Below are 14,112 nucleotides of genomic sequence, written 5' to 3' on the forward strand. Positions count from 1 at the left end.
CTTGATCCAGCGATAGCAGCTTTTCAAAGTTACGCTGCCAGCACCACGTTGCCACCCCCTCGTCTCCTAGTGCCACCACACCCAGGTGTGTCATCCCACTGCCCACTTGGGGAACCCCTGGCCCAGGGGGTCCCAGGAAGACTTTCCTACACAACTCCCCACCTATCATGCACACACAAGCTTATGAGATCTGCCCTAGAGTGAAAATATAGATTCCTCCAGATCTCCATTTACCAGGCTTTGAAATCGGAAAAAGGCACAACCATGGAGCAAAATTCACAATTGGCGATTGTGGGTGGGGAGGGTGGGTAGCCTTGTCTTCAGCATGGGGCTCCACAGTTCAACACAACGCTTCCAAGGACGGCTGCAAGGGTGACAAAAGATGTAAGGAAGGAAAGCCAGCAAGGAAAAGGAAAGAGGAAGTCAAGAGAAAGGAGGCGAGGAATGTGGTGTTTTCAAATTCAGGTGGAACAAGATCCCTTCCACCTCGACAATTCCATGATGACGCCTCTTCTTCGGGTTTTTTTGGGCCCCTACACACACACATGTCGTGGGCCACAACCTGTGCCTCTTGCATGTCTTTCCAAAAGGATTCCTCCTCCGTACCTGGCAGCAGCATCCCTAAGAGCCAGGTGACACATTCGAGACACACACGCCCCTTCTTGAGTAACAGACACCACCTCCTCTCCTTGATAGGACCTGATGAAAAATTCACCATGGCTCCGGCTGCAGCGCCAGGGAAGGAGCTGGCAGGCCGGGTCTCTTTTTACCTTCCTCGGGTTACAGCTCTGACCCAAGAGCATCGCACGGCTGTCAGGATGTGGTGCTGCACATTCTCAAGAGCAGCACCATTTATGAGGGAGCCCAGACCCGCTGAAAGGGAGCCCTTGGCACTCTCTCACAGCACCAGGGCTGGGAGGGCTCCTGGGTTTCAGCTCCAGGGTCCGCCTGTTTTGATGCTGATGCTGCTCCTGCCCCCCTCCCCCCCCAAAAAATTGCTCAAGATGAGGCAGAGGGCTACAACTGGGTCGCTTCTCCACAAGTCAGGTGTGCTTGCAACAGTAAGAGATGTGATGAAGCAGGCTCTGAGCCAGAAGATACATTTTTTAAATAAAAAAACCCAAATTCTGAACCAAGGAAATCCAAATCAGCAGTCAGAATAACTGCATGTAAATTAAACACATCTGGATCCGTTTCGCATAATGAGACTTGCTTCCAAGATTTTGGGGTTGTTTTTTTTCTGGTTAAAAGGAGAAATGAAAGTGGCTGCAAGACTCGGCACCGGGTAAAGCGACCCAAGCAGGGCAGAGAAATTTTATCCAGAACTTCCTGACCTGGGCCTCCTTTGCCCACCTGACTCACCTGACTCCACTCCATCCCCACTCCTGAACCATGAGGATGACTCTTATGAGCTATGGACGGGGCAGGGGCACAATTCTGTGCAAGGCCCCCCCCCCCATTCCAGATTCCTCCTCCAGATTCACCTTGTGTTGTACAGTACTTCAGAAAAGAGAGAGATTAACACCAACTTCTTTCCCATTAAATTCTAGTGTCCTCAGCTCCTATTGTTTGTGATTTGTTGTTTTCAGTGATATCTTTTGTTTTGTTTAAATTTGCTGGTTGCTCAGAGACCCCGCTTTGGGGTGGGAAAATGGGATATAGGTGGATCCATGAATATATCAATCAAGGGTTTGTACATGATCTGCTGCAGGACCTCCTGCAACGACCACCTGAACAGGAGGATGCAGGAACAGGGTCTTTTGTGTGGTGGCACCTCCTGCCCCTTGGACCTCCTGCTCTTCTCTTGCACATCAGTCAGGCACCATTATCAGAGTCTCTTCAGATCCCACTGAGGACCTGCCTTTTAAGTGGAGGTTTGTGCCTGAACTGGATTTGAAATGGCTTCTCTATGTATGCTCCAGTTGTTAAAACGCTTCAAAATGTCTCATGGGAAGCGAGTCCTCCCCATATCCATTAAATCTGAATTAATTAATCATAGAATCATAGAGTTGGAAGAGACCCCAAGGGCCATCCAGTCCAACCCCCTGCCAAGCAGGAAACACCATCAAAGCATTCTTGACATATGGCTGTCAAGCCTCTGCTTAAAGACCTCCAAAGAAGGAGACTCCACCACACTCCTTGGTAGCAAATTCCACTGCCGAACAGCTCTTACTGTCAGGAAGTTCTTCCTAATGTTTAGGTGGAATCTTCTTTCTTGAAGTTTGAATCCATTGCTCCGTGTCCGGTTCTCTGGAGCAGCAGAAAACAACCTTTCTCCCTCCTCCATATGACATCCTTTCATATATTTGAACATGGCTATCATATCACCCCTTAACCTTCTCTTCTCCAGGCTAAACATACCCAGCTCCCTAAGCCGTTGCTCATAAGGCATCATTTCCAGGCCTTTGACCATTTTGGTTGCCCTCTTCTGGACACGTTCCAGCTTGTCCGTATCCTTCTTGAATTCATCAGTCCTTCCATTCACCAGTCCTCTTGGAAATGGCCAAGCCATTGGCAAAAGCCACCGCTTCTCCAAAGTGGAGGGACCCCAAATACAACACACACACACACAAACAAGACCACTTCTTGGCCATTTCCATCTGGTCTGCTGAGGGAGGATGCCAACTGGGTTTCTCAACTGAGAGCTTTGCTCCTGCTGCTGCTTGGTGTCCTTTCCTGGGACAGGAGAAAACTAGACACCTGCCTGTGCCACGCTCTTCTCTTCTCTTCTCTTCTCTTCTCTTCTCTTCTCTTCTCTTCTCTCTCTCTCTCTCTCTCTCTCTCTCTCTCTCTCTCTCTCTCTCTCACACACACACACACACACAGATACATACACCAAGGCTCATCGGCTCGGCAAACAGATATAGGTTTCCTGGGGTTGCCTGCTGAGCCATTTGCCAAGTGTTGAAATGTTCCTATGGCTGTGGATCCGATTGTGCAAATACTTTGCACACATCCCTCAATATAAGCAAATCCACAGCTCTGACAGTTTCAATTCAAAACCTGCACTTGGTATTAAGAAAGGGAGGGGGATTTTTCAGAACTGGAACTTGAGCCCCTTTGGCTGGGAGGCCAAGTTGGACCAGCGGCAGGTCGCATACCCTCTTCCTTGCAAAAAAAGAGGGGGGGGCTGCTGCTGGTTGATACTCCCACAGCACCCCCTACTGGCTGAAGGCCTGGGAAGGGAACCAACTGCACCTGGGCAAATGTTCTGGAGCAGAAGCAACGGGGGAAGACTCGCCCTCCCCGTGGGGAAAGCGCAGCCCACATGCTGAAAAAAGAAGTTGCAGCTCTGAAGCTAAATCGTCTTAATGCAGCAGAAGCTCTCGCAGGATCCAGCCGACTTACTCAAAGGCTGGAATTTGACACTGTATTAAAACTGGCTGGGATTGACTCGAGTATTAAATAATCGTAGCCTGGGCAAATGCAGCCATACCAGTAAATGTAACTGCAGTTTCTTTCCTGGCTGTGCCAAAATATTTCAGCCATCATCCTCGCTGCGGCCCCTTTTGCAGAACAAAGATGGTACAGAATATATGCAGACAGCATCTCAAAAGCGACCTCTAGAGACCCCGTCCCATCCCTGGGTGACCCTTGGGGCAACAGAGGGGCTGGCAAGCCCACTGTGGGGAATGGGGATGGCCTGCTACTTTTCATCCCCTCCCTGCAAAACCACATTTAACAGGGCTCTAATACCTGCAAGACATCAAAATCTCTTAAGTGGTTTTCAAAACACTGCTATCGCCAATTAAACTTATATCCTGCCTTCCTCCCAATCGTTGTGGACTCCCATTCCTAGCAGCCCTAGGAACTATTTTCCAAAGCATCTGGACTTGAAATATGTCGCTGTGAATATACTTTAAGCGGGGTGTAGTGGGAAGGAGGGGGAAAGCAACACTTATGTGATACGTATCTTGACCTCCTTTTTGAATAAGCAAAGCAACTCCTTGGCATTTTGGACCACCCAGCATCACCTCCGATTCTAGGCTGCTGTCCTCTGGGGATGCTATTCAGAAGCCTGTAGTTTTCTACCTCTTTTCTTTTTTGCGACGGCTGCCTTGCCACCGTGCTTAGGGCAGGGGGCTGCAGGACAGGGCGTCCTGCTGCTCAAAGTATGGCTGGGTCAGACTCTTTGGAGAGCAAGGAGAATGGTTTGTATAGAACGGGAGGGCCTCTCCTGAGCAAGGATGGAGCAAGCACGCCAAGGCCACGAGGAGGGGTCCTGAGAACCAAACTATTGAAATCCTGACTGCAGGTGCCCCTTTGTGAGCAGCGTTCCCAAAAGGGTTACACACATAGACAGGTAATCGGTCTAATGGTGGTTTAGTCTGAGAATGAAACTGCATTGTTCCAAGGCAGTGGGCTGACTATGATCCCAGTGGAACATCCCAGGAGTCTGCCCTGCCCTGCTTAGAACCTTCCTTGAAGCACCTCACTGCTCAGTCACGGCCCAAGCTCAGAGCAGTCATCGAATCATAGAATTGGAAGGTAGTTCCAAGGGTCACCTTGTCCCAACCGCTGGAATGCAGGAATCCCAGCCCAAGAATCTCTTGACAGACGGCCATTCAGCCTCTGCTTAAAAACCTCCAAGGAAGGAGAGTCCACCACCTTTACAGTCAGAAAGTACTTCCTGACATTGTCATGACCTCCTTTCCTGCCATTTGAAGATTCAGACTAAACATTAGGAAGAACTTTCTGGTCAAAGTCACCAGAGCAATCTCAGCTCTTACGTTCTACCTCAAATCTGGGGTCTTCTCTTTCTTCCACAGCATTTGGGATCATTTTGTGGAAAGTCTGCAAACGAGGCAAAACAGCAACTTCCGACGGGGAAATGAGTCCGCACCACGGCACATCCCAGGACAGAAGCTGTTCTGGGATGGCCTGATCCCTCGGGGTGTAGAGAGGCTGAAAGCCGACTTGGCAGGGAATGGGATTGTGGGGAGGGAAGGAAGGAGGGAGGGTTGGGAAGAGAGCAAAGCTGATCAATCCAAGAGAGCCGATGGGGGCTACAGAAAGACCCCCATGGCCAAGAGAATGCCATTGCGAATGGAAGCCCATGTCGGCCTCGGAAACAAACGGCACTGCATCATCGTGGCAGCTGAGACAAAGCGGGGTGTCTTTTAATGGACAAAGATTGTTTTGATGAAAAAAGGGCATCCGTCATTGCATCTCACTTCATTCAGACTTTCTCCTCTACCACCATCCATCTTCACTGCCAACAGATGACAGAAGCGAGGCCGCTGCCACCACCCCACACGCCCCCCCCCCACAGACCGGGGTGTCACCCCCGCTCCATAACAAATGACTTTGCTGGGAAATGGCCCCTTTCCTCCGTATCTGCGCTTGCCAAAGCCCAGGGGCACCCTATGGCCCACCACAATCAACGAGGCTGCCATAATGAGGTCCCACTAATGGGTGGAGCCTCTCGCCACCGATGGAAGCGGGAACAGAAGCGGCACAGTTTGGGGCTGGAGGCAGCGCCTGTGAGAAAGAACATTCGCCTCCCCCAGGACGCACCAATGAAACGCATGCGCACACAAACACCCCATCCTTGCGCATAGCGGAATGCAAAGCCTTCCAGCCAGGCATTATGTGCAAACAAAAAAGTCATGCCAGCAGGAGCGGCCCCAGCAGCCCAGGCCAAGCCACCTTTCCTCCACTTGGATAGGGTCCAGCCGAACCCAACCCACCCGTGGCCCCAAGGGCTATCAAGGGCCACCACCTCTCTCCCGCTGCTTCCATAGGCAACTCCACGAAACCGGTGGCCACGTCCATGAGGGTTGACGTTGGCGATGGCGGCGAGGAAGGAGAGGTCTCCGGCCCGGCTCGCCAACCCCGCCCCCTCCTCCCTTCCCCTTCTCCTTCCCTTAAGACCTGATGGTCTTCAGTCACACATCTTAAAAGGAGCACAAAACACCAGAACACAAAGACGTACTTGTCTCAAGTCGATGAAGGCCAACTGCAGTGTGTCCCCTTGGAACCCAGGCACTGGGCCGGATCTGGCAAACTCTGTGGGAAAGAAGAGAGGATAAAAAGCGCTTTTAACTAACCATGGACAGGGAGATTGGCAGACGGATGACAGCGGAGACAACAGCGGCTGGGGGAGAGGAGGACCGCACTTCTAAGGAGCAAGGTCTCCCTCCCTTCCAGCTTTTTGTTCACCCTTCAAAATTTGTGTCATCAAAACACCATTAATTCCACCATCCTGACAGCAAGGAAACTGTACTAATTCGACCTGAAATTTATTCCCATGAGCTTCACTGGGCTCCAGAGTATTTGTTTTGTGAATGGACAAACAATTTGCAAAGAAGAAAAGCATTGGGGGGAATGGAGGGAGAGGACCGGGGGGGGGGGTCAATGGAAAAAGTTTTCCTCCCAACACAATAAAATCTTCAGCTGTGAAACCCTTTTCAGTTCCGAATGCTATTTATATTTGGGGGCACTGAAGGAATTTTCTAATTTCATGCCTGTCACAGTGATCTATGCACATTTGTCAAAAATAAATAAGCCAGGCTACTCCATTAATTACGTTGGAACAGAATAACATCTCCAACTGATATATCATATCATTGCACAAGGGCCAGAAAGTGGGGGAGAACCCCACCCACCGCTGCCATTGCACGAAACAGCCATTTATTCTGAAGGCGGCCATTGGACGAGCAGCTCGTGGCAACAAGGGTCAAGGGAAAGATCCTCAGGTCCTTCTCTCTTCTGTGTCACCTGGATTCAAAGTTTCGGGTCTAAATCCATTATGTGGTACAGAATTGTTTAAACACCACATCACAAACAACACAGTATGAATGCTGGAGACCTGTTTGCTGCCTTGCGAAGTTCACATACGGAAGGTAAAGCAAGGCTATCCCACCTCCTCTTGCCTACCTTGAGTAAACTAGAAGCATCACCCTCCTAGGAAACTCAGGGCCCTGAGCATCACAAGAGGAGACTCACATTTCATCTCCCTAAATTGTTCACCTCACAACCCAAGATGCTGGAGAAACACACAAGGTTGGTCCAGGGACTTGGGTCCCCTCAGGCAGCTGCTCTACACAAGACGTTGTGTAGCAGCGACGTTGCAGGGGTGCATCTCTCCAATGGTGTTTTGCTTTACGGGTGCCCCAAGTGAACACTGGATGGTCAGCAATGCAGCACGCCACTCCGCACCCTCTAGGAAGGCCAGGAAGAATGCTGGGCACCAGTGACTCATTGCAGGGTGTCACTCAAGAGGCAACATCTTCTAGGCCCTCTCAAAATTGAGCATGGGCAGGTTACTGGAAAATGATGGCAGAACCCCTACCCAGGTCGAGGAGTTCGTGATCGATCAAGATGCACATTGAAAATTAATTAACGGACGTCTTTCCCATGCTGGAATTTTATTACTTGTTAAGATTTATTTGTCGTCGAGACAAAATCTAAGGTAGGAATGAAAAATGAAGTCTTGGGAAGCTGGGTGTGTGACAGAGCGGGAGGCTTGTTCTTAGACTTTTATTCAAAACACAGCATAAAGCACAGCCCCAACTTTTGCACAAAACACACATTTTGGTGTTGTCCGTGGCAACTAGCTGAACCCACCTGACCACTCGTCTAGAGCAGTAGTGTCCAAACTCTTTTCAAAGAGGGCCAGATTTGATGAAGTGAAGGGCCATGAGGGCCAACCAAAGTTGTCGAGCTTTTTATAGAGTTGAAATTCTTGAGCTTTTTAAAGGATTTTACCCCAGGAAATAAACTGCCACAGGGGCTGGATTAAACCGACCGGAGGGCCAGATTAGCCCCCCAAAAGGACTTTGGACATGCCTGGTCTAGAGCCTTTGTAGATAATTTGGTTGTTCGTAGCAAATACCAAAGCAGACCCATTAGCTCAGCAACACTTTCCTGCACAGATAGTGTTTTGAAAATATTATAGTGGGCTTTGGGATATGTTTCATGTAGCTTTGTTAAGTGTGACTTCTGAATATGCTCTGGTCCTGAAAGAGATGCATGTGCCAGAGTCTTGGGGTGAAGCATGCAGCTATGTTCAGATTGCGCTGTGTCCTTGAAAACTGGAGGTCATCCCCTGTTGACCTGTGCACTGCAAGGGTAGGGACCCTGCTGAACTACAACTCCTGTCATCCTTGACCTCTGGCCATGGTTTGGTTGCCATGCAGTGTGGCATCAGGAATGGCCAGCCTGAGGGGAGCTGATGCCACATTGCATGGCATCCAAACCAGAGCACCCTCCGAAGCCCTCGCCCTATTAACTAGGCTCTCTGTGAGCATTTATACCTTCCGCCTTCAAATACCTGCCATCTCCACAGCAACTGGGAGCTTTCCCTTTGGGAGGATGATGTAACCTGGCTCAAGTTCTGATCATTCATGGGGCTGTGATGCGGTAATGATGCCACTTTTCGTGGCTCCGGCTCCTCCGAGTCAGGTCACGGCTAGGTAGGAATTCGTCCAGGACAGGCTGAAGTCCTGATTTTGCAGGCTTCTCAAGCCCTGCTGATGCTTTTGGGTCCTCCTGCCACCTGCACTCTAAACTGCCATGCAGCCAGGATGGTGCATAGGGATGTGAAGAGGCTGCGTTAGGTCCTAAGCCAGACTCATTGTGCACTGGGCCCAGGAGACTCTATTCCAGCCTTTCCCAGCCTGGAGCTTTCCAGATGTTGCTGTATACCCCTTCCTGCCACTTGGGCTGCCCACCTGAGCTTGCTCATCCTCCTGGGGCTGCCACTTCTGCCTCATCCTGTGTTTGTTCTTAGCCTTCCCTCCTGGAGCTGACCGATCAGTCTCTGCCCCTCCACTCTTCCAGATCACTTCTCTGCCTAGATCTCAAGCCTCAGCCCTTCAACCATGAACCAACGGAGGCAGCGGCTGCAGGCTAGCCTTGGAGAAGGGCGCAAGCTCTGGGGTAGAGCACCTGAGCTATGGCAATGTCCTTGAGCACCTGCTTCCCACACAGAAGGTGCCAGGTTAAATCCTTGCCACCTCCAGGCACAGCTGGCAAAGCCCCAACCTTGAGACCCTGGTGAGTGACTGCCAGCTAGTGCTTGTAATACTGAGCTAGATGGACCAAGGTTCTGACCCAGTGCCAGGTAGATTCCTTCGCTCACCTGCAGTCTGAATGGACGTCATGGGCAATGGTTGATTTACAACTCCATAGGTAAAGGTAAAGGTACCCCTGACCATTAGGTCCAGTCGTGACCGACTCTGGGGTTGCGCGCTCATCTCGCATTATTGGCCGAGTGAGCCGGCGTACAGCTTCCAGGTCATGTGGCCAGCATGACAAAGCCACTTCTGGCGGACCAGAGCAGCGCACGGAAACGCCGTTTACCTTCCCGCTGTAGCGGTCCCTATTTATCTACTTGCATTTTGATGTACTTTCGAACTGCTAGGTTGGCAGGAGCTGGGACCGAGCAACGGGAGCTCACCCCGTCACAGGGATTCGAACCGCCGACCTTCTGATCAGCAAGCCCTAGGCTCAGTGGTTTAACCACAGCGCCACCTGGGTCCCAACAACTCCATACATGGCATCATATGGCCATCAAGCTACCAGCCTCAAGATGACACAAACTGATGAGATGGTTTTCTTAAGATGCACAAGGTGTCTATTATTATTATTATTATTATTATTATTATTATGAATCACATGCCGCACAGAGTTCTCCAACTTGAACAGCCAGAGAGGTCATATTCTGAGCACAGCTTGCCAGTTGGATGTCAGAGCGCAAGTGTGCAAAACCTGCTGTTTAATTCCAGCCACCCCCCAGCCCAGGAGGGCACAGCCAGTTCTTCCATTGAGCCTCCTCAGTCAGGTGTCAGGACAATTAGCACAGAGCAGCCCAACGGCCCAGCGGGAGATTGCCCAGGAAACCATCGGATCCCTGTGCCGTGTCAGCAAGGCGAGAGGGGGTGGGGGGTGGGAGCAAGCGGGAGCGAGAGAGCAAGCCCCCTACACCATGGCCCCCTCGAGCAGAACATGGACCGAGAATGGAGCTGGCCCCGGTACAAAGGCCTGGGGCAGCCGAGAGGGTTGGGAGACCTGTGTTCAGGCCAAGGAAGTGATGCCTCCGCAAGGCCTGCAAGCAGGGGCCACCCACCCGAGGCGGGTTACAGGGGGACTCTAACCTCTTTCCCAAAGGCAGCGGGACAGAGGAATAGGAACCGCTAAGCCTTGGACAAAGGAGAAGAACTAAAGAGAGCCCAAGACAACTGAAGAGTTGGGGTGGGAGAAGGGGAGAGAAGGAGAAAGACCCACATGGGTTGATTATATGCAATGGACGTTTTTTCCTTTCGTTGGCTGTACAACAGAAACAAGACATATACAGAGAGGTCCCTGTACTTTACACACTGAAAAGGGGGGAAATATACCCCCTGCAAATTCCCATTCTTCCAGAAGCACAGAGGGCAGCCTTAATCCATCTGGGATACTGCCACCTCCTGGGTGGGTTCATCTTCCGACTGCCCCCACCATGACTGGAAGAGCAGGAGAACTCGCCCTCCCTCGCTCAACCTTATCAACGGGAACAAAGAGGTCAGTCACTTAGAAGAGCAAAGGACCGTGTGCCTTGCAAGCGCCCGCTAGACCCGGAAGAACCAGCCCAAGCCCATTCCGGGAGCCTTTCACCATTGCTCACTCCCTGGTCCTTCCCAGCCCATTTTTGGGAGGACTTTCCAAAAGCACACTGCCACACCTGCATGTAAACTGCATGACTTTTGTGCACACTCTTCCCACAAAATCCACATTTTTCCCCAATGTGCCTTTTCTCTCAATTGTACGTTTTATATGCATTTTTACATAAAATTTGTTATTTTGTGTGTGTGCACTTTTGTGGACCGAAACTGCATTACAAAAACCAAAGGAGTGCGTAGCCTGGCTACTGCTTGCAGCTCGGAAAGCAACTAAGTTTGGGAACGTCCAACTCTCTGTGTCTCTCTCTGCCTCCCTCCCTCCCTCACCCACCCACCCAGTTTGAGCAAGCGGCAGTTGAGCCCTCCTGCCTGCCAGCTTCGGAGCAGAGGTGAGAGGTACCTCTGGCCAGCCATGGAAAAGGAAGGGGCCTGGCAGGCTCAGCCGCCCCGTCACCTCGCCTGACCTTCAAGAGCAACACTTGGACTCTGTGCGCCTTCCCCAAACTCCTGCCAAGACTTTCCAAGCAGGGCGGCTGCCTGCACTTTACTCAACAGCTGCAGGTAATCACGGGGAGGGGAAACGAAAGCGTTTGGAGCAGATCTGGAGGAGGAGGAGGACATTGTTGCACAGAAGAAAGGGGCCATTATGGAAACGCCTTGGCTAGGGTGGCTGCTCTTCAGGTTTGGAGGGATGAGGAGGCTCCCCTCCTTCCACGGCTACGTTCAGACAGGACACGGAAATTGCTCCGCAAATCCCCAAGGAAGGAATGCAGAGACGGGGCCTCCGAGCACACTCCAATCTGCGCTAATGTCTCCCCACAAAGTACCGCAATTTATTCTGAATGGGCTTTTCATCCATGAAGGTGGCTCTCTGTTAGCACCTGCGGAGAGACGCCTAGGAAATGAAGAGCAGTGGCTAGGGAGCTGGGCCTGACCAGTGGGCCTCTCTCCCTGTCTCCTTCTGATGGCCAAGACTTGAAGCAAGCTGTGTACTGGGGCTTTGCAAGCACCCAGCTCCCCCAGGGCAAAACAAGCCTCCCTTCTTCTCCCTCTTTTCGTAATCAATATTCGCTTAAAGTTTTCCACATGAGATACAATAAAAACCACACTAATCTAAGAAAGAAAAATAGGGTTTTTTGGGGGGGGGGAGATGAGGAAAGGAAGAAAGGGAGGTGGTAATTTGTTGTTTTTCATTTGTTCCCCTTTAGGGAAACAAACCTTGCTGGAATGAATGGGGGAGACTTTCCAGTATACTGGGCCCCAGATCACCCAGCACTCACCGCTCCCCATTTTTATTCTTCCACAAGTGTCTAATCTGTTAGGAGGGAAGTGAGGGAAGTGAGTAGCAAAGGCTCGGCAAGTGTGAGATGAGCTATGGATCATGGAAAGTCCTTCCCGCTCATGGAAATCAGCAGCGACCCTCGGGAGGAGACTTATCAGTCATGCCGTCAGCAAAGATCACCAGGAAATGAAGGGGGTTTGCGGGCCAGTGGGCCTGCAAAGCCTTTTGCCAGCATTTGCTTCTCTCAGAGAGTCTGAAGCTGACAGGCAGGAAGGAGAGAGCAGGGGCATTTCGGGCCTGGAGGGAGAGGCTCAGCTGCCCTGACCACGCAGGAGGGACAGCTCAAGGCCTTAGATCCACTCATCTAGCTTGGCATTGCCCACCCACTGGCCGGGAGCAGTTCCCCAGGGGTCCAGGCAGGGATCTCCCCCAGCTCCAGCAGGAGGTGCAGCTGGGGGTGCAACCTGGAGCCTCAAAGAAGCAAAGCAACCAATTTGTTAATATTCTACAGATTGCAGCTGCTTTGTTAATTGTATGATTGATGCTGTACTTGTGATGTTCTGTTCTGTTCTGGTTATTTATTGTTTGTAAGCTGCTTCCTTTGAATGGAAAGTGGTGTAGAAACACCCCTATCAGTCCAGTGCGCGGGGGGTCCCTTGCTCCCTTTGCAGAACAGACTTCAGGCGGACTGTTTGGTCTCACCATTTCTGCAGGCTGGAGACCTGGGAATTTGAATAGCAGGCTTCTTAGGTATCTGCTTGCATTTCACTGCAGGCGACTGAGACCCCACAGAAAAATGCAAGATGCTTGTGAGGGACAGGGGATATCGCGAAGTCCCTCCCCTCCTGAGTTCAAGCCCATCCCCGAGCACAGGGGAAAGCAGAGAGAGTTCCGATGCCAGTGGGGAAGCAGGAAGTCGGGGCCGAGGCTCAGGCAAGGTAGAGGAGCCAGGGTCCCAGGTGGGACAGGAAGGGGCGAATAAGGGGGGGAGACCCATCCCCCCAACTCCGGAATTACGCAGAAAGAGGAGGGGAAAGAGGATGGGTCTGCCAAAGCTTTTGTGTTGGAGAAAGACGCGCCAAAAGCCATTCGGAGGTTCTGAAACCGACTGACCACATCACTCCGTGTAAATAGCAATGACTTCAGCACTGTAAATACGCAGCACCAATAAAAGAATAAAATGCAGAGCTGCGTAGCGTCGTTACTCTGAAGTAGCCCACTCCGGCCACTGTGACAGCAACCTCCGAATCCTTTTTTGGGCTACTTTGGAGTTGCCGGGATGAGCGTGTCAGAGGCGGAGAGATGGCGGCAGATCGCGGAGCAAGCCCAGCAAGAACTGCAGCAGCTGTCGCTGCAGGCGCAGGGGGAATTGAAGGCAGCTAAAGAAGAGACTAAGAAGGTCCAGGACGACCGGCTACAACTTGCGGAACAGGTGAGAGCGCTACAGGAAAGAGAGCAGGAATTAAGGGCGGTGGCGGTAGACCTCCAAAACAAGCTGGATGCAGAGAAAAACAAGGCGGGAGGGGCACCCCAAGTCCAAGTGCTGCCAGGAAGGAGAGCCGGGACCCTAGTAAGCAAGTTCAATGGAGACCCGAGGGAATATCAGGGCTTTGAGACTGAGATTGTGTATGCTCTTGAGCTGCACCACGATGAGTTCCCTGATGATGAGCACCGGGTAGCGTTTATTGTGGAGCACCTTACCGGGGCAGCCAGGGAGTGGCTAAGACCGTTAATCGCAACAAAGAATCCTTGCATGAAGAATGTCAAACTATTTCTAGAAGGTTTGAAAACGATGTATTCGTCCGATAGTCATATGGACCAGACTAAGGAGGAACTTCATAATTTACGCCAAGGAAATATGACAGTTCGCGCGTATTGGGCGAAATTCACCATGCTGGTGCACAGATTGGGGTGGGAATTAGAGTCACCCCCAATGCAAGCGGCGTTCTACTTGGGGTTGCATGAGGAGGTGAAGGATGAGCTCTCAAGAGGTCCAAAGCCCAGTAATATGGATCAGCTGAGCAAAGCGGCTCTGGCGGTGGGGGTGAGACAGGAATCCCGGTGGAGCGACAAGCAAGCAACGCGCGCAAAGCGGGCTTGGTTCCCACGGTCGCAGGAGAAGCCACTCCCCCAACAACCCTTTCAAGCCACGCCTGGGGCCAGCCAGGACCAGGAACCCATGCAGATTGATAGCGCGCACGCGCGGGCTTTTCAAACCCCAGCGGC

The 14,112-nt window shown here is 51.6% G+C and overlaps 1 protein-coding gene across 3 annotated transcripts in view; it reads right to left on the reverse strand.

Annotated features, from left to right (window-relative positions):
• Positions 1–14,112, reverse strand: part of EXOC6B (exocyst complex component 6B) — a 221,059-nt gene that overhangs the window by 43,854 nt on the left and 163,093 nt on the right. For all 3 annotated transcript variants that reach the window (XM_035103722.3, XM_088660760.1, XM_035103719.3), the window contains exon 20: positions 5,936–6,009. In XM_035103722.3, the coding sequence (XP_034959613.1) occupies positions 5,936–6,009 (74 nt within the window). The remainder of the gene's footprint in view (positions 1–5,935; positions 6,010–14,112) is intronic.

Source organism: Zootoca vivipara, chromosome Z1, assembly GCF_965207765.1.
Source record: "Zootoca vivipara chromosome Z1, rZooViv2.hap1.1, whole genome shotgun sequence".
NCBI lineage: Eukaryota > Metazoa > Chordata > Lepidosauria > Squamata > Lacertidae > Zootoca > Zootoca vivipara.